At 37.3% G+C, this 23,821-nt stretch overlaps 1 protein-coding gene across 1 annotated transcript in view; it reads right to left on the reverse strand.

Annotated features, from left to right (window-relative positions):
• Nucleotides 1–23,821, reverse strand: part of MYO16 (myosin XVI) — a 660,093-nt gene that overhangs the window by 340,805 nt on the left and 295,467 nt on the right. Inside the window, exon 10 of the mRNA XM_053670348.1 lies at nucleotides 13,685–13,835. Coding sequence (XP_053526323.1) covers nucleotides 13,685–13,835 — 151 coding nt within the window. The remainder of the gene's footprint in view (nucleotides 1–13,684; nucleotides 13,836–23,821) is intronic.

The following is a 23,821-nucleotide window of genomic DNA, read 5'->3' on the forward strand; positions in this document are numbered from 1 at the left end:
AAATTGAGGACTCTGTCTCTAAAATTAGTGACTATTTCCAAAAGTGCAGCCTTTCCCATGAGTTCATAAATTCAGGTCACTGTTATTCCAGACTGTCTCTAATCTCAATGCATCATGGTAATAGAAACTTAAATTCTTCACTGGGAATTTCATATACTCAGAAGAGTAGTTTGTTAAACCTTCTTTTTGGAAGGGTGTCACAACAATGGGTTCTCTGGCATTGTAGAAACGACCACTTCTGTAAGTGGGAAACACAGTATTCCAATAACAGCATCTTTATTGATTAAAAATTAAATTATAAAGTACTTCAGACCTCTGAAATGTCAGGAACAAGCCTCTTTTCCCCCCAACATGCACACACCCAACTGACACCTGGAGTTTATTTTCTGTTTTTGTAGCATTTATATAAAGAACATATCTCTAAATATCTTTCAGAACTAACATACAAAACATATAACATAGTATTATTAAAATTGGTCACTTAACTTTGTGTTAAAGACACAGCTTTAAAGCTTCAATAATGTCAAATATATTTACTTACATAGCTCAAGAACAGTATCCAAAAAACTGGTAGTTGTTGCTTAACATTAAGTTTTAATGTCCCAGTTCTCTTAATATTTTTGGGTTGTCAAAATCAATTTTTGGATTGTGTGACATGTTTTTAACTTTATATATTCAGTTCTACTTTGAAGAGTCATAAGCCTAAAGTGCTGCTGAGACTGACAGTTCTCGGAGAAGCATGAAACTCAAGCAGAGACAGTCACCTCTGCCCAGCCCCTGGGTGAAAAGCCCAGCAGTCTTCAGTCTTTGGGACCCAGGCACTGGTTCATTTTGCTTTGTCATAAGTCACGCTAAATCAGGTAATATCTTACACCACAGGTGGCAAACATAAGGCCCACAGGCTGAATCCAGGCCTCCACCTTGTTTTATCTGGTCCAGCACCTTGTTTCTATCCAGCAGCACAGCCAAGCTCTTGCTTAACTGTTAAGGAGTAGTTACATTTACAGTCCTAAAATTACATTCGGCCCTTTGAAGGCAACTGTGAGGCTGATGTGGCCCCCTGCCCCGTGAAAATGAATTCGACAACCATCTTACACACTGATCTGAGTATAGAATACTAGAAAATTCAAGTTTGTCTAAGTCTAAGACATGAATCATTTGTATTTACCTGGGTGAATGATATTTAAATAGCAGTGGCATATCTTGCTATCTGTGAGGTCTTTTTTTAACTTTAAAAAAAGTTTAAATTATATTTTACATTCAGTATTATTTTACATCAGTTTCAGAATTATAGCATAGTGGTTAGACAATCATATACTTTACACAGTGTTCCTCCTGATATTTTCAGTACCCAACTGGCACCATGCGTAGTTACTAAAATACCATTGCCTATATGTCCTATGCAGTACTTTACATCTTCATGACTATTTTATAACTACCAATATGTATTTCGTAATGCCTGCACCTTTATTATAGAGCCTCTCAATCCACTCCCTTCTGCCAACTGTCAGCCTGTTCTCTGTATCTATGAATCTGTTTCTGGGTGTTTTTTTTTAAGATTTTATTTATTTATCTTTAGAGGGGAAGGGAAAGAGATAGGGAGAGAAATATCAATGTATGGTTGCTTATGATGCATCCCCTGCTGGGAACTGGCCTGCAACCCAGGCATGTGACCTGATGGGAATCAAACTGCCATCATTTGGTTCCCAGGCCCATGTTCAATCCACTGAGCTGCACCAGCCAGGGCTTATGTTTTTTTATATTGTTCTTTAGATTCCACATATAACTGAACTTGTATGGTATTTCCCTTTCTCTAACTATTTCTCTCAGCATAAAACCCTTTAGGCTAATCCCTACTATTGAAAAAGGTAAGATTTCATTTTTTATGGCCATATATTACTCATATTTTTCCCTTCTTCTTAAGGAAGACCCTTTAACTTTTCTTGTACTCCTGGTTTGGTGATAATGAACTCTTTTACCTCTTTCTTTCCTGGGAAGCTCTTTAACTGTCCTCCTGTTTCAAATGATAGCTTTGCTGGGTAGAGTAATCTTGGTTGTAGATTCTTGCTTTTTATCACTTGGAATATTTCCTACCAATCCCTTCTGGCCTACAAAGTTTCTGTTGATAAATCAGCTGACAGTCTTATGGGAACTCTTGTAGGAAACTAACTGCTTTTCTCTTGTTGCTGTTAAGAGTCTCTCTTTTACTCTAATTTTTGGCATTTTAATTATAATGTACCTTAGTGTGAGTCTGTTTGGATTCATCTTGTTTGGTAGTCACTGCCCTTCCTGGACTTGTATGTTTATTTCCTTCAAGTTAGAGAAGTTTTCCATCATTATTTTTTAAAATATTTTATGTCTTTATCTTTAGAGAGGAAGGGAAAGAGAGAAGGAGAGAAACATCAATGTATGGTTGCCTCTCATATGTCCCCTGCTGGGAACTGGCCTGCAACCCAGGCATGTGCCCTGACTGGGAATGGAACCATGATCGTGTGGTTCACAGGCCCACGCTCAATCCACTGAGCTACACCGGCCAGGGCTCCATCATTATTTTTTTTCAAATATGTTTTCAATTTCTTGTTCTCTCTAGTCTTCTATGGCACTCCTTGATACAAATGTCGATATACTTGATATTATCTCAAAGGCTCCTTATACCAACCACTTTTTTGGGGGATTCTTTTTTTCTTTGCTATTCTGATTGGTTGTTTTCTATTTTCCTTATATTGCAAATTGCTGATTTTATTCTTTGCTTCATTTATTATATTATTGATTTCCTATAATTTATTCTTCACTTCAGTTAGTATATCCTTCATTTCTGATGGATTCCCTTTTTTGGTTTCCTTCTCCTTATTTGCACTGTTGAAGTTTTCACTAAGTTCTTTGAACATCCTTATAATCATTGTTTTGAACTATATACCAGATAGTTCGCTAATCTCCACTTTATTTACGTCTTTTTCTGGAGATTTCTCCTGTTCTTTCTGTTGGGGCCTGTTTCTTTGTCTCACTTGACTGTTTCCCTGTATTTTGTTCCTATGTATTAGGTAGAACTGCTACATTTCCAGGGATGGTAAAGTGCCTTTATGTAGTAGGTGTCCTGCAGGCCCCAGACACACAAACTGGGCACTACAGGTGTGTCTCCTGTGTGGGCTGTGTGCATTCTCCTGTTGTAGTTGAGCCTTGATTGCTGTCAGTGTCACTGGGAGGGATTGACCCCCAGATCAATCAGGTGTGACAACCAGCTGTGACTATACAAAAGGAGATGTCATGCAGGAGCAGACCCTACTGAGTAGGACATGCTTTGGTGAGTCTTTCGTGTTCTCCAGATCCACTCTTGAATGTGTACCTTGTAGAAGTGGAAGGGTGGTGATCTGGCATGTTCTGCAGCTGTCCCCTAAGGACACTGGCTCTGGGGCCTCCTGGGAGGTGCAAAGTCAGCCACTGCCCTGCCTGGGGCCACCTGACATGAGCTAGAGAGCAATATGAAGATGATTTCTACTTGAACTTGGCTTGGGGGTACCCAAGAGAGACCAAACTCTGAACCAACACCAATTTCCCCTAGTGCTGGGGCTGAGGCCAATAAGCCAGAAGTATGAGATAAGCAGAGGACTGCCTGATCCTGCTTGTTTTAGAGGTTTTTGGAAAATCCTAAGTCTGAGGCAAGAGATCAATTTGTATGGAAAAATCACTGGAAACAGCTTGAGTGGGCCCATAAGTCAGATAGAGCAGAGTTTCAGGGAATCACCAGGGTGTGATAATAGTGTTAGTAAGGTTGATGGAGATTCAGATATGGTACCTGCCTGTGGCGCTGTGGGAGAGGGCTCAGCAAAGGAACAATGGCCTCTGCCAACACTGTCTCTGGGAGAAAGCTGGCCATCCAGGTCTTGCCTGGAGCCAGATAATTCAGTTCCTCCCCTATGGCTCTGGCACCTTTTGAGCTGCTGCCTGGCACTGGAGATCGGAGTAAATTCAAGAAATTTTGTGTGCAGACCCTTTAAGGGGAACACTTGGGAGTCTAGAAGCCCTCCATCTCACTCAGCCACAATCCACACTGATATTCACAGTCAGAAGTTATGGAGACTTACTTCTCTTTTAGGCACCAGACCTCTGGTCTGGGGTTTCTGACATGGGGCTTCGACCTCTCGTCCCTTAGGGGGAATCACCACACCTGAGACATCCCAGTTTTCTACTGCCACACATGGGTGTGGGGCCAGCATGCTCCTCGTCTCTGCCCCTCCCACCAGTTTCCATGTTTGTTCTTCTTTATAGCCCTACATGTATGACTTTATAATCCTGCAACTAAGTAGGACTTCCGTTCAGCTATATTTCAGTTGGTTATGAGTGACAGTTGTTCTATAACTTAGTTGTAATTTTGAGGTGGTTGTGGAGGTTTGAAGTACTGTATTTACCTACATGGTTATCTTGACTGGAACCCTATGGATGATATCTTGAATACTTTTTTTAAAATTCTCATCTCAAGAATATGGTTATTAATTTTTATAGACAAAGCAAGAGGGAGAGATATATTGAAAGAAACAGCAATGTGATAGAGAAACATCAATCAGTTGCCTCCCATAAGCTCTCCAGTTGGGGTCAAACCCATAACCTAGGAATGTGCCCTGACTAGGAATTGAACTTAAACTTTTTGGTGTATGGGATAATGCTCCATCCACCTGAACTACCTAACCAGGGCACATTTTTCTTTCTTAACATCTTAAGTCACTTTCAATTCTTATAAAATGTGATAAATTAATGGTATGTTCCTCACAGGCGGATGTGAGAATTAAATTTATGTGGAGGGCTGCTGCAGCGCCCACTCTGCAGGTAAATGTGAAATAATGGGGTGCATTGTTATGCAGTTAGTAAAACACCTAGAAAAGTCCATGGAGACTAATGGTAGACTTTCCGCCAACTTCCCAGAGGGCTGTCTTTGGTGGAGGGAGAGAGGAGGCCAACAGCTGTGGAGGGCTCTGAGCCTGTTTCTACTGCTCTTCGCAAAGGCCCTCAGCTTTCATCTGCTTCAGGAATTGGAATTCTCAATCACATATTTCTTTGTAGGGAAGGATCTGCTGCAAAATAATAGTTTTTAAAACTTTCGACTCATTGATATAGCCCAATATCCTTAACTGATAATATAGAACTTGAAGCCCAGAGAAGCCAAGTGATTTCCCTAGGGTTAACACAGGTCGCAAATCAGAAGTAGAAGCTGAGATTATAACTGTTAGGTAACAGTGGAGAAATTCTAACAGGTAATAAATAAAACTGATAATATATATTCAATAATTTGCCTTTTTTTTTCTTGCTCACCTACTTTTTGCCAGGCATTGTGGTAGAATTTTAGCACAAAGAAGGGAAGAAAAGGATAAAGTTCTTTACCTAAGAGTGTTTGCAATCTAGTGGGGGAGACACAGAAACATAAGAAATTATAAGTATGAAAAGTACTATAAGAAAAAATACAGGATACTCTTGAAAAAAAATGTACCATTTGAGTGTCTAAGAAGTCATCTTCAAGGAGCTACAGTTGAAATTGGAAAGAAATTTAAAAGGTAATCCCTTGGGACGTGGGAAGCCAATTCAGGGAAAGGGAAGGAAATGACAAAGTCCCCAAGGTCAGAAAAAGACTGGTGTGGGGGAGGCCCTGGACATTGGCTCATGAAAGTAGGAGTAAGAGGAAATAGTAGCAGATATTGGTGGGGGAGAAAGTGGAGCTTGCACATAATTGGGGAGGTGCTGATTAAATCCAAGGGCTATGGAATATCACTAAATGGTTGAGGCAGCGGTCTGACAAGAGTGGCTTCCCATTGCTAACTTACTATTCCAGCAACTTGCATAGAGAAAGGGGGCAGTGGTGAGGCCAGTTAGCAAGCTCCAAATAGGTGGCCCAGCAAACGGTCTGAGAACAGGAGAGAGGACTGGATGCAGATTTACTTAGGAGCAAGAGAAACTACCATCCTCAGCTGTGTGCTGTTGAATTGTATCTGATGTATTACTTAAGATTAGTTTAGACAAGATCAAAAGTTTATTTATGTTGATGGACAACTTTACTATATTTTAGAATCACAGACTGGAATGTTTGCCCTTCAATATAAAAGGGATTTGGAAAATAAGTGGAAATGGTTATGCATTTTCTAGAAATGACAAAAGTACTGGCAAAAGTTTTTATAGAGAGAGACACCTAAAAGGAACTTTCATCAACAATTTAGGGATGGATGTAAATACCTATTCTTTCTAATGTCTTTGAAAGCATTTCCCAAAGTACAAAGACTTATACACATACATACACAAAGATATACAACCTAGAAAACTAATATGTATGTTTTACACACACACACACACATATATATACATATGTATACATATTCATGCATATATATGAGATAAGCCAGCAATACATTTGCATTAACATTGAACAATGCAATAGTAAGACAAAGGTCTCCAACAAGTTAGACAACATATTTAACTCCTAAACAAATTATAAAAAGAAGAAAAATCAAAAGCATGATTTTTTTCTTCAGAAGTAATGTTTTATGCTAATAAAATTCCTCATAACTACAACTTTAATGAGCTCAATGCAAATTTCTGCGTGCATATTTAGAAAAAGCATGAATAGCACTAACAGAAGTTCCACATTTGTTCTGACAAGCCTGAAAGAGCTATTGCAGACATCTCCTTGTTATTCCTCAGGATTTCCATCTACAGTGGCACAGCTGTCACATGGGGTAGAGAAAATACTAGGCTGACAATAAAAATGTGAAGACTTCTATGGGTTCATAGTAATGAATTGTGACAAATACAGTATTAGGGTAGATCAAGGGAAGAATTCCTTCAATTTGTCATACAAAGATCCCAGAATGGTTAGGAAAGAAGCTTTGATAATCAATCTTGAGCAAGGTTATCCAAAGAACACATTTTAAACATATTTTTTAATTTCTTATTGTTTATTCTATTATAGTTGTCCGATTTTTTCCCCTTTTACTCCTTCTACCCAGTCCATCTCCTAGCCCATAGTCATTCTCCTTTCTGTTGTCCATATTTTTACAAAGATTTCAAAGGCTTTGTGACAGCTGGTAACAAGTAGAAAGAAAAAGAAAACATGTCTGTGAACATTTTATGTTATAGCTGTAGACTCAGTGTATACTACAAACGTCTGCCAAGCGATTATTGCAATAGTCAAAAAAGAGATTGGATAGATATGCAAAAAAAATAACATCTTGTCTAGAATTCACCATCTTGGTTCTTCTGAATAACCATTAAATATATCTCCATATGTATTTCCATTATATATATCTCCACATATATTTCCAAAAGTAGAGATCTAAAACAAAAAGCAGACATAGTTAAGAATTCACTTTCAGAAATGTTTTGAGAACTAAAGGGATTTTAAATTTTGAAATTCACTGATTCCTTTTCTCTACTTGTCAACACTGCTTTGAGCTGTCAACTTTGATTTTTTTGTTTGGTTGCTTCTGATCTTTCTCTCCAGGAATTTAGCAGTATATACACAGGAACTAGAAGTTCAATGGGTAGAAAGATGGTCCAACAATTGGGATTAGGGCAATGAGATCATGGGAAAGGCAGATTAGGAGGAAAGCATTGAGTGTGCATGAATGAAGAGAAAAGAGGGAATAAGAAAAAAATGATGGAATGAACATGTCAGGGAAAGGGGCATTAATCTGAAAAACTACTTTATACAAAGCTTCCCAAAGCTGAAGTCCGTTACCATTCATGAATAGCATTTTAATTATTTTCCCTTACTTTTGTTTTTCTGTTAGATGTATTAGATCCTTTCACTTACTATGTCTTTGTATGGCTGAAAATTTATGTTTTCTGTATGTAGAAGTTGGTGTATCTGTGGACTATAGAAAGAGAATTAATTCCCTCCAATCTTTGAGACCTGAACATTGCATATGCAAACTTCCTCTCTTATTCACACAACAGTCAGAAGTAAGAATGGATCTAGAAGAGTAACTAACCAGAAGTCTGTGTGTCCTCAAAAGAGGACTGAATACAGAGTAAGACACTTGTGATTGTAGGCCATTTGTTTAAGCTTCTTGAGTGTAAATTTGATGAGTTTAAATTTAGTATGAAACTTCAGTATAAGTAAGTGCGAAGGACTCCCAATCAAGATGGCAGCATAGGCGGACATGGCTCACCTCTTCGCACAACCATGTCAAGATTACAACCAAAATATAGAACAACCATCACTCAGAGCCATCAGAAATCGAGTTGAATGGAAGTCTGACAACTACAGAATTAAAGAAACCATACCCATCCAGATTGTATAGAAAGAGCACAGATGTGGAACAAGCTGGTCCCTCACCCATGTGTGGTGGATAAAAATCAGGGAGCGATATCTTGGAATCAAGAAGGTACCCTGAAATGGGTACCAGCCCCACACCAGGCTCCCCATCCCAGGGTTCCAGTGCCAGGAAGACAGGTGCCTACAACCTCTGACTGCAAAAACTAGTGGGTATTAAATTGGTGGAAGAAACTGCAGCCCCAAGCAATTCTTCTTAAAAAACCCACACAAAGACTCACCTACTCAGACTCACTTTCTCTGAGCTTTAATGCTGGGGTGGCAGCTTGAAGGGCACTGGTGGCATACTGGGAGAGGCTGAAGTGTCTAGCATCAGGGTGAACAAAAGCAATTGTCCCTTTTCTGACTCCTTGCCTGGCAGAGCCACAAAACTGGCAGGCCAGTGCCATATAGGAGACTCCATCAACATGGCTAACACTGTTGGACCCAATTTGAAGAACCCCAGAGACTCCACCCCAACCAATTTACAGGCCCACCGAAGCTGCTTTTCCATATGAATGGCTAGTCTTGGCTCCTGCTTCACACCTTCCTAAATCCTCTCAAACAAGTAACAGCTGGCTTCAGTGATTCCCAGGTCTGGCACTAGCTGCAGCTGACCTAAATTCACAGCTTGGATTCACCTGGGAATCTCTAAATCCAGCGCAAGTAGTAGCCATCTCAGATTGTTTTATAGCTTATCCAGGGTGATCCTGGAAAAACACTGGTGGGGTCTGACCTAAGCATGCACTACCTGGGAAACCCCAGAGCCGCCCACCTAGTGAATAGCTACAGACCACACTGGACCACCACCACCACCCTGCCCCTGCACAGCTGATCCTCCACGGTGCAGGAGAGTGGTGGTAAGTGTTCACAAAGAATCCTTGCAGCTGACTGGCCTGGGTAAATCCCTCCCATTGACCTGCAAACAGCAACCAAGGCTCAACTACAAGAAAAGGGTGTACTTAGCCCAAACAAAGGACACACCTCAAGTATCCAGTTTGGGTGATAGGGGAGGCTGTGCCACTGGACAGGACACCTACCTACTATATTAGGTCACACTACCAAGACATGGAGTCAAAACAGCTGTGCCTAATATATAGAAACAAACACATGGAGGCTGCCAAAATATGGAGACAAAGAAATATGGTCCAAATGAAAAAACAGGTCAAAACTCCAGAAAGAGAGCTAAACAAAAAGGAGATAAACAATCTGTCAGATGTACAGTTCAAAATACTGTTTGTAAGAATGTTCAGGAAACTTAATGAGGAACTCAGCAACATAAGAAAGATCCATTCTGAAATGAAGGATACACTAATTGAAATAAAGAATAATTCACAGGGAAACAACAGTAGAATGTATGAACCCAATAATCAAATCAATGATATGTAACACAAGAAAGCCAAAACAAGTGATCTGAACAACAAGTAGAAAAAAGAATCACAAAAAACAAGGATAATCAGCCTCTAGGACAACTTCAAGAGCTCCAACATTTATATCATAGGATTGCCAGAAGAAGAAGAGAAAGAGCAAGAAATTGGAAATCTATTTAAAAAAATAAAAGAAAACTTCCCTAACTTGATGAAGGAAATAGACATATAAGTCCAGGAAGCACAAAGAGTCCCAAACAAGACAGATGCAAAGACTGTCTTAAAAGCAGAAAGAGAAAAGAAATTAATTGCCTTCAGGGGAATTCCAATAAGTTTGTCAGCTGATTTCTCAAAAGAAACTTTCAGGTTAGAAGGAATTGACAAGAAATATTCAAAGTCATGAAAAGCAGGGATCTATAGCCAAGATTATTCTACCCAGCAAAGTTATCATTAGAATTGAAGGGTAGATAAGGAGCTTCCCAGACAAGAAAAAAGTAAAGGAGTTCATCATCACCAAACCATTATTATATGAAATGTTAAAGGGACTTATTGAAGAAAAAGAAGATCAAAACTATGAACAATGAAATGACAAAAATACAAATCTATCAACCACTGAATCTAAAAATCAAACTAAGCAAACAAGAAGAACAGAGAGAGTATCATGGTTACAGAGTGTTTTGGCGGCTGCCAGATGAGAGAGGTGTGTGGGGGCATCTGCAAAAAGGTGAGGGCATTAGGAAGTACAAATAGGTAGTTATCAAATAGCAATGGGGATGTAAAGTAAGGTATAGGACATGGAGTAGCCAAAGAACTTCTATGTGTGTTCCATGGACATGAACAATGGTGGGGGGATTGCCTGAACGAGTGTGGGGGTGCTAGGTAGAGGAGGCAAAGGGAGAAAATCAGGACAACTGTAATAGCACAATTAATAAAATACAATTTAAATACAGAAAGAAATAAGAAAAAAGAAAGTGCATAATAACTTGCTCACAGTAGTATTTTTGAAGATTAAAATAATGCAAGGGAAAAAAGACTTATGGACCTGGGCAACAGTGTAGTGACTGTAGGAGGGAGGGAGAGGGATATGATGAGACTAAATGATAGTAAAAAAATACAATAAAATTATTTTGAAAAATAATGCAACTGAAAGCATTTTTCAGCTTTGAAATGTTTCATATAAAGTGTTATTTCGTACTATTATATTCTAAACTAACCTACTTACATTGAAAATAAATCCAGTTGCCATGTTGACTGTATTTACATGAACTAAGAGCAGATTAATTCGTGAACAGAGGACTCAACCACTCTGGCAAAACCCAATATATAGTCTATACAATAACAATAATTAAATAAGGAATACATCTTAACTGAGTTTTTAAATCTGTTCTTGGAAAAATGCTGTCACCTTGTAGCCTTAATCTTTTGCCATCTTCAAAACAACCACATTAGGTCAGTGCTATGTAACCATTTCACAGATAGTCTTAGTGAGGTTAAAGAACTCCCAGCGTCAGAGAGCTCCAGTAGCAGCCCTGAACCAGAGCAAATCTGTATGTCTCTATTATCCTTTCTCTTTACCCCTAGGATAACATGCCTTTACTAAATGGAATAAAAGTCTGACTTGAAATTTAAGCTTGAATTGCATTTAAATAAGTATATTCTCAAAGGAAAGAAGGGAGGAAAGGAGGTGGTAGGAAGGTAGGGAGCTGGAAAGAGAATTGAAGAGGGTCGGGCAGGGGAGAGGAGTAACAGGAGGGGATAAGAAAACAAGGGAAAAGAAGGAAGAACATCTTACATATTTTTTAGCAACTTAAGACAAATTTCACATTCTCAGATAATATTATAAAAACTGTTCATTTTGATGATTATTAGAACGATAAAAAGTTTAAATCAAGACTTGAACACTCATTCACATAGTTACCATTTGATAAGACCTACATTTTATAAAAACCTAGAAGGAGAAATGCTGTGGTTTCTGTTTCAACAAAAATTTTTTCCATGTTACATATTCGTCCATCAAATATAAAGCATAACATTATTGTTTTGGCAAGCCTGAACTAAAGCCCTCCTATGGAATGCAAATGTATAGCCCACTCACAACTCTTGCTCTGCTCTTCCTCTAAAGAGAATTTCCTGGCCAAGAACATATGACAGCATAATGCACACAGTGGAAGTTACAGGTGAATGTTATACAGATAACATGCACATAAAACCCGAACAAGCCATTCCGTCTTTAATAAATATAATATGATTACAACTGCTTCTAATGTCTCAGATATACTTGCAAAGAGCTGACATTAAAAAGTCATTCTACTTTTAAGTATAAAGAGATTTTAAGTATAAAAGTATTATACTTGATGTTATGTTGTAAGTGTCCCTTTTTAAGATTTTAGGTTTTTAGAGCAGTTCTAGATTCATCACAAAATTGAGAGGACAGAGATTTCCCTGGCCAGGTACACACAGCCTGCCCTGTTATAACATTCCCTGCCATAATGGTATATTTGTTACTATTGATGACCCCAAATTGACACATCGTTATCATTCAATGTCCATAGTTTACATCAGAGGTCACTTTTGGTGGTGCACATTGTAAGGGTTTTCAAAAATGTACAATGACATACATCTACAATCATAGTATTACACACAGTAGTTTTATTGCCCTAAAGATCCTCTGGGCTCCACTTATTCTTTTCTCCCCCAACAACTCCTGGTGACCACTGATCTTTTTACTGTCTCCATAGTTTTGTCTTTTCTAGAATGTCAAATAGTAGAATCATGGTTTATGTAGCCTTTTCAAATTGAATGCTTTCACTTAGTAATATGCACTTAGGGTCGCATGGAGTTCATAAGATCCTTAAGAAAGTTAAGAAAAACATTGCCTTAAATTTACCTGACATTCAACTTGCCTACTGCTATTGACTGAATTGTGTCCCCCGCAATTCGTATTTTGAGGCTTTAACCGCCAATCTGACTGTATTTGGAGATAGGGGTTTCAGGAGATAATAAAAATTAAATGAGGTCATGGAGTGCATGGGACTCTGATCCCATAGGGTTGGTGTCCCTGTAAAGGATAACAGAGAGTTTGCTTTTGTTCTTTCTCTGTCTCCACCATATGAGGAAACAGTGACAAAGCAGCCATCTGCAGGTCAGGAAGAGGAACTTCAGCAAAAACAGATTTAGATCCAGCCAGCATTGTGATTTGGGATTTCCACTCTCCAAAACTGTGAGAAATAAATTTCTGTTGTTTGAGCTTCCCAGTTTGTGGTATTTTGTTATGGTAGCCTGAGCTAATGAATACACCTAATACAATTTAAAAGTATTGCAGATGTTTCGTTGTTTTAGTTATTTTAAAATAAAAATTAATGAAATAAAAAAATCCAAAAAGTCTTTAGAAAATCTAGTTAAAATATCTTTAAAATATGCAAAACTAGATACAGCAAAACCAGACATTTCAAGGATTACTCTAATATTTATAAAATACCACTTATAAAACACAACACATAAAATAACTTATTCCTACATAAATAAGACAAAGTACATTAAATTTTGTAATTCCAAGCTCATCAGAATGACCTTACATACCTTGGGCACTGGAATGTGCACATACACACACAAAGACACGCACAGTACAACATCACAGTTACTTTTAAGAGTGAATGACTCCATGATTGCTCTGCCTTTCTTGTTGGGGAAAACATTTGGGTATTTGAGGAAAATTTTAAAAAAGAGTCTACACAATAATTAAAATAATGACCAAAGACAGAACTGGAAATATTCAGGAATTAACACATTGGCTGAGTTTACAATCATGATAAATAAGTCAAGACTGTAAATTCAAATCCTTGTAAAACACAATAGCAGTTATGTTTGTTAGTGGTCAGTAAAACACAATAATATCTTATAAGTGGAAATTTTAGGCAAAATACTAATGCATGCACTCATTAAAGTTTCTTTGAATGGAAATTTGTGGTATTTGTGGGCATAAGAGGACACAATCCCAGCAGACATGCAGTAAGGGTGTAATTACCTGCTCAGGTTTGGTGGGGCCATTCACAGTGGCATTTTCAGGAGTGCTGTCCTGAGGTGGTTTCATGTATAGACCTTTTACTGCATCTTTGAACATAATGTCTTTTTCCAGCAAACTATCTTGCTTGGCAATTGGCAACACCAGGGGACTGCTGCAGGAAATAATCAATACTGTAATTAGTCTTTTTGTAACATGGCTAGATCAATCATAAATTACCACAATAGGACAGCTCAATTTAAATCCAGGTAAGAAACGGTTTCTCAATAGTGCCGGGGAAAAAGGGAAATCCGCAAGCCTTCTTAGCTTCAAATTTCATTCAATTTCAAATTTAAAAGAAAAATTTTTTAACTTAAAGAGAATATGTTTACAAATGTATATTATGACTGTAATGGGCAAACCAATAAGCAATTTAAAAGCTAAATTTGACACATGTGACTCAAGTAAGGAATATATTTCAATGCAAATCTTAATCATAAACCAGTGAAGACAAAATTATACAATCATTTAAAATATAGTACATATTGGATTTAAAATGCTATAGCATCATGGGCAATATTTAGAGTTTGTAACTAAGTAACTTAGTTTTTTCTCTTAGGTTACTAAGAGAAAAATGATGGGCATAAAAATACAATATTATAAAAAGAATAAGTTTTATTATTTCTACAGCTCAATCTAGCCACAAAATAAAATAAAACTACTTTGTTTTTTTCCTATAGACAGCACTGCCAAAAGAAAGACATTCTGTAATTTTCATAAAAAGAAACACAATCTAAATGTTGAATTTTCATTATAGCATTTTTATATTAACATTTTAAAATATATTTCCCTAAATGTTACCATACAAGCAGAAATACATACATATTGAATCAGGTGCAATATATGTAAACATAATTATTTCATGTAGTCTGCAATAGTAGTTGTGATTCTAACTGAAGCTCAAAGCACTTATTTTGGTTTTTCAAAATTCAAGTTTATTGAGTTATGTTTACATTTACAATTTAATGAGTTTTGAATTGTATATGTATATTTTAGTGATGTATTGAACATAACAGCAATAGACAGAACTTTTATCACTACTGCTTGTCTCTTTGTGTCCATCCTTTGGAGTCTATAACCTCCCTTTGCCTCCTGGCCCTTGCAGACACTAACAATTATTTCTTTCACCACAGTTTTGCCTTTTCCAAATTGTCATATGAAAGGGGTCAGGGGTATGCAGCCTTTTGTGTATGACTTCATTTATTTAACATAATATTTTTGAGACTCATTCATGTTGCTACATTTAGCAATAGTTTGTTCTTTTATGGCTGAGTACTATTCTACTGCAGGGTATACTACACTTTGGCTATCCATTCACCAAAAGTTTAGGTTGTGTCCATTTTTTTGTCAATTGTGAATATAGCATGTATATACATTCATATAAAGGCGTTTGTGCAGACATATGTTTCCATTCATCTTGGTTAAACATCTAGAAACTCGAAACTGTTTCCAAAGTGGTTGTGCAATTTGGTGCTTCCCCCAGCAAAGCGCTGGAGTTCCACTTGCTTCACATCCTTGCCAATAGTTTTTAAATCCAGTCTAGTAAAGTGAGTTTGTGGTTTCTCACCAGGGTTTTAATTCTCATTTCAATGTATTTATCTGACATAAGTATGACTGCTTTGGTAAGGTATAAGTTTAAATGTTTTGGCTATTTTTTACTGGGTCTTTGTTGTCAGATTATCAAGTTTATATATTTGGATTTAAGTCTTTTATCATATACACACTTGGCAAATATTTTTTCCTAGGTGAGTCTTGTCTTTGTTGTTTTAACAGTGTGTTTCAAAGGACATTTTTTGCTCTTATAGTTTGAGCTTCTTATGCCTTATCTAAGAATTTAGTTCTGAACCCAAGATGAACATAGTTTTTCCCTAGGTTCTTCCAAAAATTTTAGAGTTTTGTGCTTTATATTTACGTCTATTATCCATTGTGAGTGGATTCTTCTACATGGTGCTATATATGAGTCAAGGTTCATTATTTTTTCATACGGTTGTCCAAATGTTCCAGCATCATTCCTGAAAAGAACACTGTTTCCCAACCAGCTATCCAGACAGCCATGTCAAACATCAATTGGCCATATATGTGCAGCTGTATTTTAGGACACTCCATTGCATTCCACTGACATAATAGTCTATTCTTATGCTAATATTACACTTTCTAATGAACCATCATAGTAATGTTTTAATCAGGTAATGTGCCTCATCCAACTTAGTTTTTTTAAATTATTTTAGTTATTTGTGATTATTAGCATTTTTACATAGATTTTAGAATATCTTTGTCACTTTTTATAATCACACCTATTGTAATTTTCATTCACATTGCATTAAATTGATAAACCAACTGGGGAGAATTCACATATTAACAATGTTAAATTCTGTCACCCATGAGCACAGTGTATTTCTCTATTTATTTTGATATTCATTAATTTCTATCACCAGTATTTTATATCTTTGGGCATTAACATCTTGCAAATAACTTGTTTTGTTTATTCTTATATATTCCATGTTTTCATGCTATTGTGAATTTTTTAAAATTTCAACTTTGAACTGAGGAGGACTGTGGAGGGTGCTCAGGGCACATATCCCTCTCAATTATGTGCTTATTCATTTAAAATATTTACCATAAAAGAGAATGTTATAAAACTTATAAAATTTTATGTCTAGAGCTGCTTGAATCTAGTGATAAGATATCCATGATTTTCAAAGAAGCCTTTTTTCTTCCATGAGAAATTTAGAACAATGCCTGTCTGCTCAAATGTGTATTCATCATTCCTAAAGTTCCCAAGAGTTCCGAAGAGCTGATTTTTAGTATATAGAAATATGAATAATTTTGTATTCTAACCTTGATAGTGGAAGAAGAAAGTGATTTGAAGGGCTTCTCTCAGTAACCATACGTCTCATTATTTTGCAGCCCATCTCTGCCCTGTCCTCCAACTCTACTCTAGTCCAGGAAAGTAAGACGGACTAGTAAGTGGCTACGTGAGGGCCAGGCCTAAAGGAAAACCAGAGATAGCAAAAGAACTTACTTACAGAACTGTGAGGTCAGTTTTATTTCCTTTAAACTCTGGGTAATGATGTTTTAAAGCACTGTGGTCAATGAAGATATTTTCAAGTAGGTAGGGGGAATATATATTTCTAAAAGGCAGCATAATATAGTATAGCTGCCACATGCACACATTTTTGAAGAAGTACTACACAGCTTGATGTCTGGCTCTGCCACCTTGGGCCAGTTATAAAACCATTATGAAACTGGTTTGTAAACCAATTTGTAAAAAAGGCTTACAGTGAGGGATCACTAAATATAACACACATAAAGGGCTTAGCACAATGACTATGGCAATAGGAAGCAATAAAAATAGTGGTTGTCTGTATGTATGCAGAACTGCAGAGTGTCTGGTATTTTACTCTACTTACAAGCTCTAACAGGTTAGCTTGTTACTCTCTCATGGATGGGTACAGAAGACAAAAGATTCCTGGATCAGAGACAGAGAACTTTATTACTCATCGCAAACACAGTGTCCAGAGCTTTATGTTTGCACGAGTTCTCCTTGCCCCTTCCAATGGAGAGTAGGAGTGAGCACCATAGGTGGAACAAAATGGACACCTACACATGCAGCATGTTGTGTTATAGGAGAAAAACCTGGCCAAGAGCCAAGTACTTTCTGAGCAAGAAACACACATTGTACCAAGCAGACAACCTAGCGCCCTCTGCTGGGAATGGGTGCTTTGGTCTCTGTGAACTACTTAGTCACCTGTGTGGCTACTAACTACATAGGCCTCACTGTCTGATGAACTGAGGAGGAATATGGAGGGTGCTCAGGGCACATATCCCTCTCAATAATGTGCTTATTCATTTTAAATATTTACCATAAAAATAATGTTATGAAACAAAATTTTTATGTCTAGATCTGCTTGAATCTAGTGATAAGATATCCATGATTTTCAAAGAAACCTTTTTTTCCCCCATGAGAAATTTAGAACAATGCCTGTCTGCTCAAATGTGTATTCATCATTCTTAAAGTTCCCAAGAGTGTCCCCTGTGCTTCTTTGATGTGAACCCTTCAACTATTTGAAAACAGTTATAGTTTCCCTATATTTTCTATAATTTACACAAGCCACTTGCAAAACATTAATTATATGGCATTTAATGTGTGACAGTTTCTGTTCTAAGTACTCTCAGCATATCAACGCTTTATTTGACAACAGCATTATAAGGTAGGCACTATTTTTATACTTACTCTATACATGAGTAAACTGAGGGCCACAGGGAAGAACTTGATCTGGACACTTGGCAAACAGGAGGGGAACTGACACTTGAGTTCCAGAGCTTGTGTCCTTAACCCCCATGCCACATGGCTAAATCTGAAAACCCACCCTCACATGTAGCAGAGCATTCCCTTACTTATCTCCACTAACATCAATCACCTTCTTTCTCTGGAGAAAAAAACTAATGAGATTTTGCAGATACTTCTGAGTATAAAGCTATTCATAAATTAATGGTTTGATTGGTCAGGTAGAAACTAGAAAAATAGTTGATGAAATATATAAAATCACAACATAAAAGATTTATAAAATAAAAAAATAGTGAGTTTAGTAAAATAGCAGGCTCCTTGAAAGCTACAGTTGGCAAGAAGATTGGTCTTGGTGTGGAGTGACCTTATTCTAAGTCAGTTTTTACATCAAGTTGGCCTAACCTTCTAAGGCAGTGGTCCCCAACCTTTCTGGCACCAGGGGCTACTTTCTTGGAAGACAATTTTTCCACAGACTGGGGCAGGGGGGATGTTTTCAGGATGATTCAAGCACATTATGTTTATTATGCACTTTATTTCTATTAGTGTTACATTGTAATATTTAATGAAATAATTCTACAACTCCCCATAATGCAGAAGTGGTGGGATCCCTGAGCTTGTTTTCCTGCAACTAGACGGTCCCATCTGGGGGTGATGGAAGATTGTGACACCCAAAGTGTGTTGTTTATGTCCATCTACCCTGTAATCTCGTTTTGGTTGCTGTCACTGTAGAAAACTCTGCTTCACAAAGATAGAGTGTTGGAAATGGAAGCAGGCTTTTCAGTGCTTTTGTGTTCATCTCAGGGTATTTCACCTTGACTTTAATCCAGAATGTATGGAGCTTTGAAGTCATCTCAAACATACTTTGAAGGCCACTGCCATTTGCGATCTCAAGCAGATGATCCTCTTCTAGCACAAAGTAGATTCACCTGCCTTATTCACAAGTGGGTCATGGATCCATTCTTTCCTGGTTTGGGGGTCTTTTGTGGTTGGGAAGTAATGCTCAAACTATTTTGAAAGCTGAGATAGGTGAGTATGCACCAGCTGGGAGAGACAAGGCCATGGTTCAGTCACTTTCAAAATCTCTGCTAATCTCTGGAACATGTCAAAAATCCCAATGTCCATTTGTCACCCCCATAATTCCAGTTTGGTTTTGGATGCAGCCACTTTATCTGCCAGTTTGAAGACAGCTGTGGTTCTCTCCTGAAGTGATAAATTGAGTTCATTGAGCAGGTTGAATATATCACACAAGTAAGCAAGATTTGCGACCCATTCTGTGTCACTGAAATGTGCTGCCAGTGGTGACTGTTTTTCTAAAAGAAATTTCTGCTGCAGCTCTTACAACTCAAAAATTCTGGCCAGCAATCTGTCTTTAGGAAGGCATCTCATTTCTGTTTATGAGAAGACATGTGTGCTCTGTGTCCATCTCTTTACAGAGCTATGTTAACAAACGTGTGTTAAGGACATGTACTTTAATGTGGCTGATAATTAATCACATCCTGCAAAACACTGTTATGTTTGGGTGACATTTTTCAGCTAGCCAGCATTTTTCTACGGATGACACAGAGCAGAGAATGACATTCAGAAGTGACCTCATTGACCCAAGTAGTGAAACCAGAAAGCCATCCAGTCATGGTAGCCACTCCATCTGCTCATATAACACAAAATGACCAATTCAGCTTTCCTGATAGGTAATCATTCAAAGACACCTAGTTCTGCAGCTGTGGTGTTGATTGGCAACAAAAGTGCACATAACATATCCTCGTGCACAGCCTCTTGAAAAATACATCACACAGAAACAAGTATGGCTGCCTTGTTGTCAACATCAGTAGATTCGTCAACCTGGATTGCATAGCACAATGACTCATTAAACCTCTCTAACAATTGTGTTTCAATATCCTGTGGTATTTTATCTAGTTATGGTGCTAGTTGAAAGAGGAACATGTGCCACCGTTTGAACTGGAACCTCTCCTAAAAGTTCACGGCAAGTGTTCTTAGCAGCAGGCAGGATCAACTCTTCACCAATTGTAAAGGGTCTCCTAGCTTTGAAGAAGCAATTAGCCACTAAGGATGATGCTCTCAGTGCAGACCCATTTGATGAAGTTGTGGCCTTCTATAATTGCTTCTGTTCTTTGTGTTGACATTTTTTCTTTTGAAAAACTCCAAAGGCTTGTCTTTTAATGCAGGCGCTTGATCTCCATGTGGTGAAGCAGTTTTGAAAGTTGCATGGCTTCATGGATTAGCTGGTCACCACATATTACACAAAGCAGCTTGGAGAATGTGAGTCACCTGTGGCAATGGACCCATATTTAAGTAGGACTCTTGGTATTTTCTTTTAAATGCAGCTTTCTTTTTGTTGGCAGTCTTAGAGTCTTCCACTGTCTTATCACTGGGTCTTTCCCCCTTTTCAAAGAAGCTCTCCAGTGATATTTGTTATTACTCATCTTGGCCAGCATTCGCATGTGGGCTTACCAAAACTGTGACTGAGACAAGTGTGGCAGGAGGTGTGTGGGAGAAGATGCAGATGGAAGTAGTAAATAAAATAATTAGCAGGCCACGTGCAGGCTAAAATGTCAGATTCTGACTTAAAGCGTGCCACCAGATACAACTGTGTAATTGAAGTACATCAACTCACTTGCTACTATGAAGCCTGCCACCAGATGTAGCTTGTCACCTGCCACTCACTGACAGGGTTTTGATATGAGTCTGCAAGCAATTGATTTATTATGGTCTTTGTGCAGTCAAACCTCTCTACTGACGATAGTCTGTATTTGCAGCCACCCCAGTGTTAGCATCACCACCTCAGCTCCACCTCAGATCATCGGGCATTAGATTCTCATAAGGAACATGCAACCTAGATCCTTCACATGTGCTGTTCACAGTAGGGTTTGCACTCTTATGAGAATCTAATGCCGCCACTGATTGGACAGGAGGTAGAGCTCAGGCAGTAATGCAAGCGATGGGGAGAGGCTGTAAATACAGATGAAGCTCAGCTCACTCACCTGCTTTTCATCTTCTGCTATGTGGCCCAGTTCCTAACAGGCCACAAACTGGTACTAGTCCATGGCGGGCAGGGGGGGTTGGAGACCCCTGTAATGAAGCCATCACAATTTCTGGGCCACAGCTTTGTCTTTATCAAATGCAGAAATTGCACTAGGTAATATCTAAGTGTATATCAAGCCCTATGTCACTAACACATAATCTCTCTTCATATCTTTTCACCTGCATTTTTAGAAAATTATTTATATATTCAATAATATCATAGGTTATATGTACTCTAGGATCTATTACTAACAATAATTGCAAATATCTGGTTACAAATTCTCTCTTATTTATGTAAGAAAAATATTTTAAATAATACCATGGATTAAATGGCAACATATTAATTAGTAACGAACATATTTTCAAATGTTGTACCTAGGCTGATAACATGTGATAATGTTTTAAACATATATGGAACAACTTTTCTTTAGGTTTCTACCCTACTTTTTAAATGAAACATTTATCCATAATCATTGTGCTTAATAATAATATGTATGTTAACCTTTATATAATTAAATGTTATCCATTTTTGGAATATATGCATGTAAAATGTTATTTTTCTTTAAAAAGAAATAATTTTAAGTTATCATTGGTATTTAACACTCATTAAATGTTTATCAATCAGGCAAAATATTTATATAAATAAATATAAAAGTATAAATAAATATTTATACTTTTTTAAAAAATAAGAAGTTGTGTTTATAGAACAAGCGCTCAAGTTAAAAATGAAGAACATATAAAGGATAAGAACAAATATGATAATTAATCGTGGTTTCATCAGAGGTGGACTAATGATGAACAGAACATTCCATTTTTCTCAGCTAAACTATAGGAAGGCTTCTTTCCAACTCTCCACCACTGATCTTCTGTTTCTTTGAGCAATTATTTTAGAGAACTTTCCATTGTAAATTCTTGATCTGCCCCTTTAAGGTGTAAATCTTCTACAACCCAGAAATGTCTTTCTCAAGAACTTGGAAGTCATCTCTTTGAAATGCAAACATATGAAAGATACAGTCTCCCAGTCTTTATGGAGGAAGGAGCCTGAGTTTCATAAGTGCCAATGAAAAAAGAGAATGAACTAATCATATTGACCAATCTTCCTGATAACATTCTCCTGCACTTTTCCACTAGCTCACCCCAAGCTGAAAAGTCCTCTGGACTTTTGTTTCATGGAATTGAGCTCTTCTCTCTCCTTTATTGCAATACTGTTGAATAAAGTCTTTCCTGCATTTTTAACTTCTCTGGTACATTTTTTCTCTGACGCTGAGTTTTTTGTGTTTTTTTTTGTGATGCTTCTGGATGCACTTTCCAAATTGTCTTCAATAAGAAAATATTATTTTGATTATAAAAAAGAGTTACTATAAACAGAAATTTACCTACGAGAAACAGAAAAAAAAGGTTGAAATAGTGTATTTTCTTTAAAAAAGCTTTTTGCCCTGGCTCAGTGGATTGAGCACAGGCCTGTGAAACAGAGGATCAAGGTTCGATTCCCAGTCAGGGCACATGCCTGGGTTGCAGGCCAGTTCCCTGCCGGGGACTCACGAAGGCAACCATACATTGATGTTTCTCTTCCTCTCTCCTTCCCCTCTAAAGATAAATAAATAAATAAAATCTTTAAAAAAAAGCTTTTTGTTTGACAGAATCCATAAACAAGAAGAAAATGAAACAAGTACCATCTAAGCGTACTTGAGATTAATGTGGAAGATACAGCTTTAATCTGATTGTGGACAAATTACATGATACTATAGCAACAGACAACCAGTTTTTAAACTCTACTGGATTTATTCAAGACTTCCTTATTCCTATAAACATAAAGCTATTTCATGCAAAGTAAATGTGCCTGTAGGAGCTGAGATTTCCATTTCTGAAAACAGAAACAGGCACATAATAAAATACAAGTAACAAAGAAAAAATGATTGCCCATTATATCTAAATCAGTTTTAGAAAACTATAGAGAACAAATAAAATGGACTATATTGAGACATATTAGGCCAATGGAGAACAATCTAATAGAAACAAATATGAAGAAATGGCATGTGTAACTCAGTTATTTTGGTTGGTTAAAGTGATGGACTGAAGAGATACTTCTCAACTTTAATACTTGGAACACAGCTACATAAATTATTATAGGTAATTTGGGATTTTCTACAACTATAAAATAAGATAATGATCCAAAGATTAATGTTGCATGAAATGATTCCTGGAGAGTTTTTAATTATTTTCTTTTCTTTGGTCCTGCTAAAACAACTTTAGTTTGTGTAAGAAAAAAATTACAATAAAAAACATTTTAGTAAAATATTATTTGTGTCTGAAGCACAAATAAAATTTTCAATGTGTGGCATGTGGTTGTATTAAGAATTGTATTGTTTTTACAACATCAAGTATTCATCTTGTAGTCCTCAATATTTATCTGCAAAGAAAAAAATTTTTAGCCCTGGCTGGTGTAACTCAGTGGTTTGAGCATGGGCTGGAAACCAAAGGGTCACCGGTTCGATTCCCAGTCAGGGCATATGCCTGGGTTGTGGGCTGGGTCCCCAGTAAGGGGCACATGAGAGGCAACCACACATTGAAATTTCTCTCCCTCTATTTCTCCTTCCCTTCCTCTGTCTCTAAAATAAATAAATAAATAAATAAATAAAATCTTGAAAAAAATTAAATCTCTCAATTAAAATAAGTTGAATTCAGCTGCTCTATGCACACACGAAGGAAATCTCTGAACATGGCAACTGCTGCCTTTGTTAGAAGTGACATTCCAGGATGTATTTATTTTGCTG

Source organism: Artibeus jamaicensis, unplaced genomic scaffold, assembly GCF_021234435.1.
Source record: "Artibeus jamaicensis isolate MK-2021 breed Jamaican fruit bat unplaced genomic scaffold, CSHL_Jam_final contig_559, whole genome shotgun sequence".
NCBI lineage: Eukaryota > Metazoa > Chordata > Mammalia > Chiroptera > Phyllostomidae > Artibeus > Artibeus jamaicensis.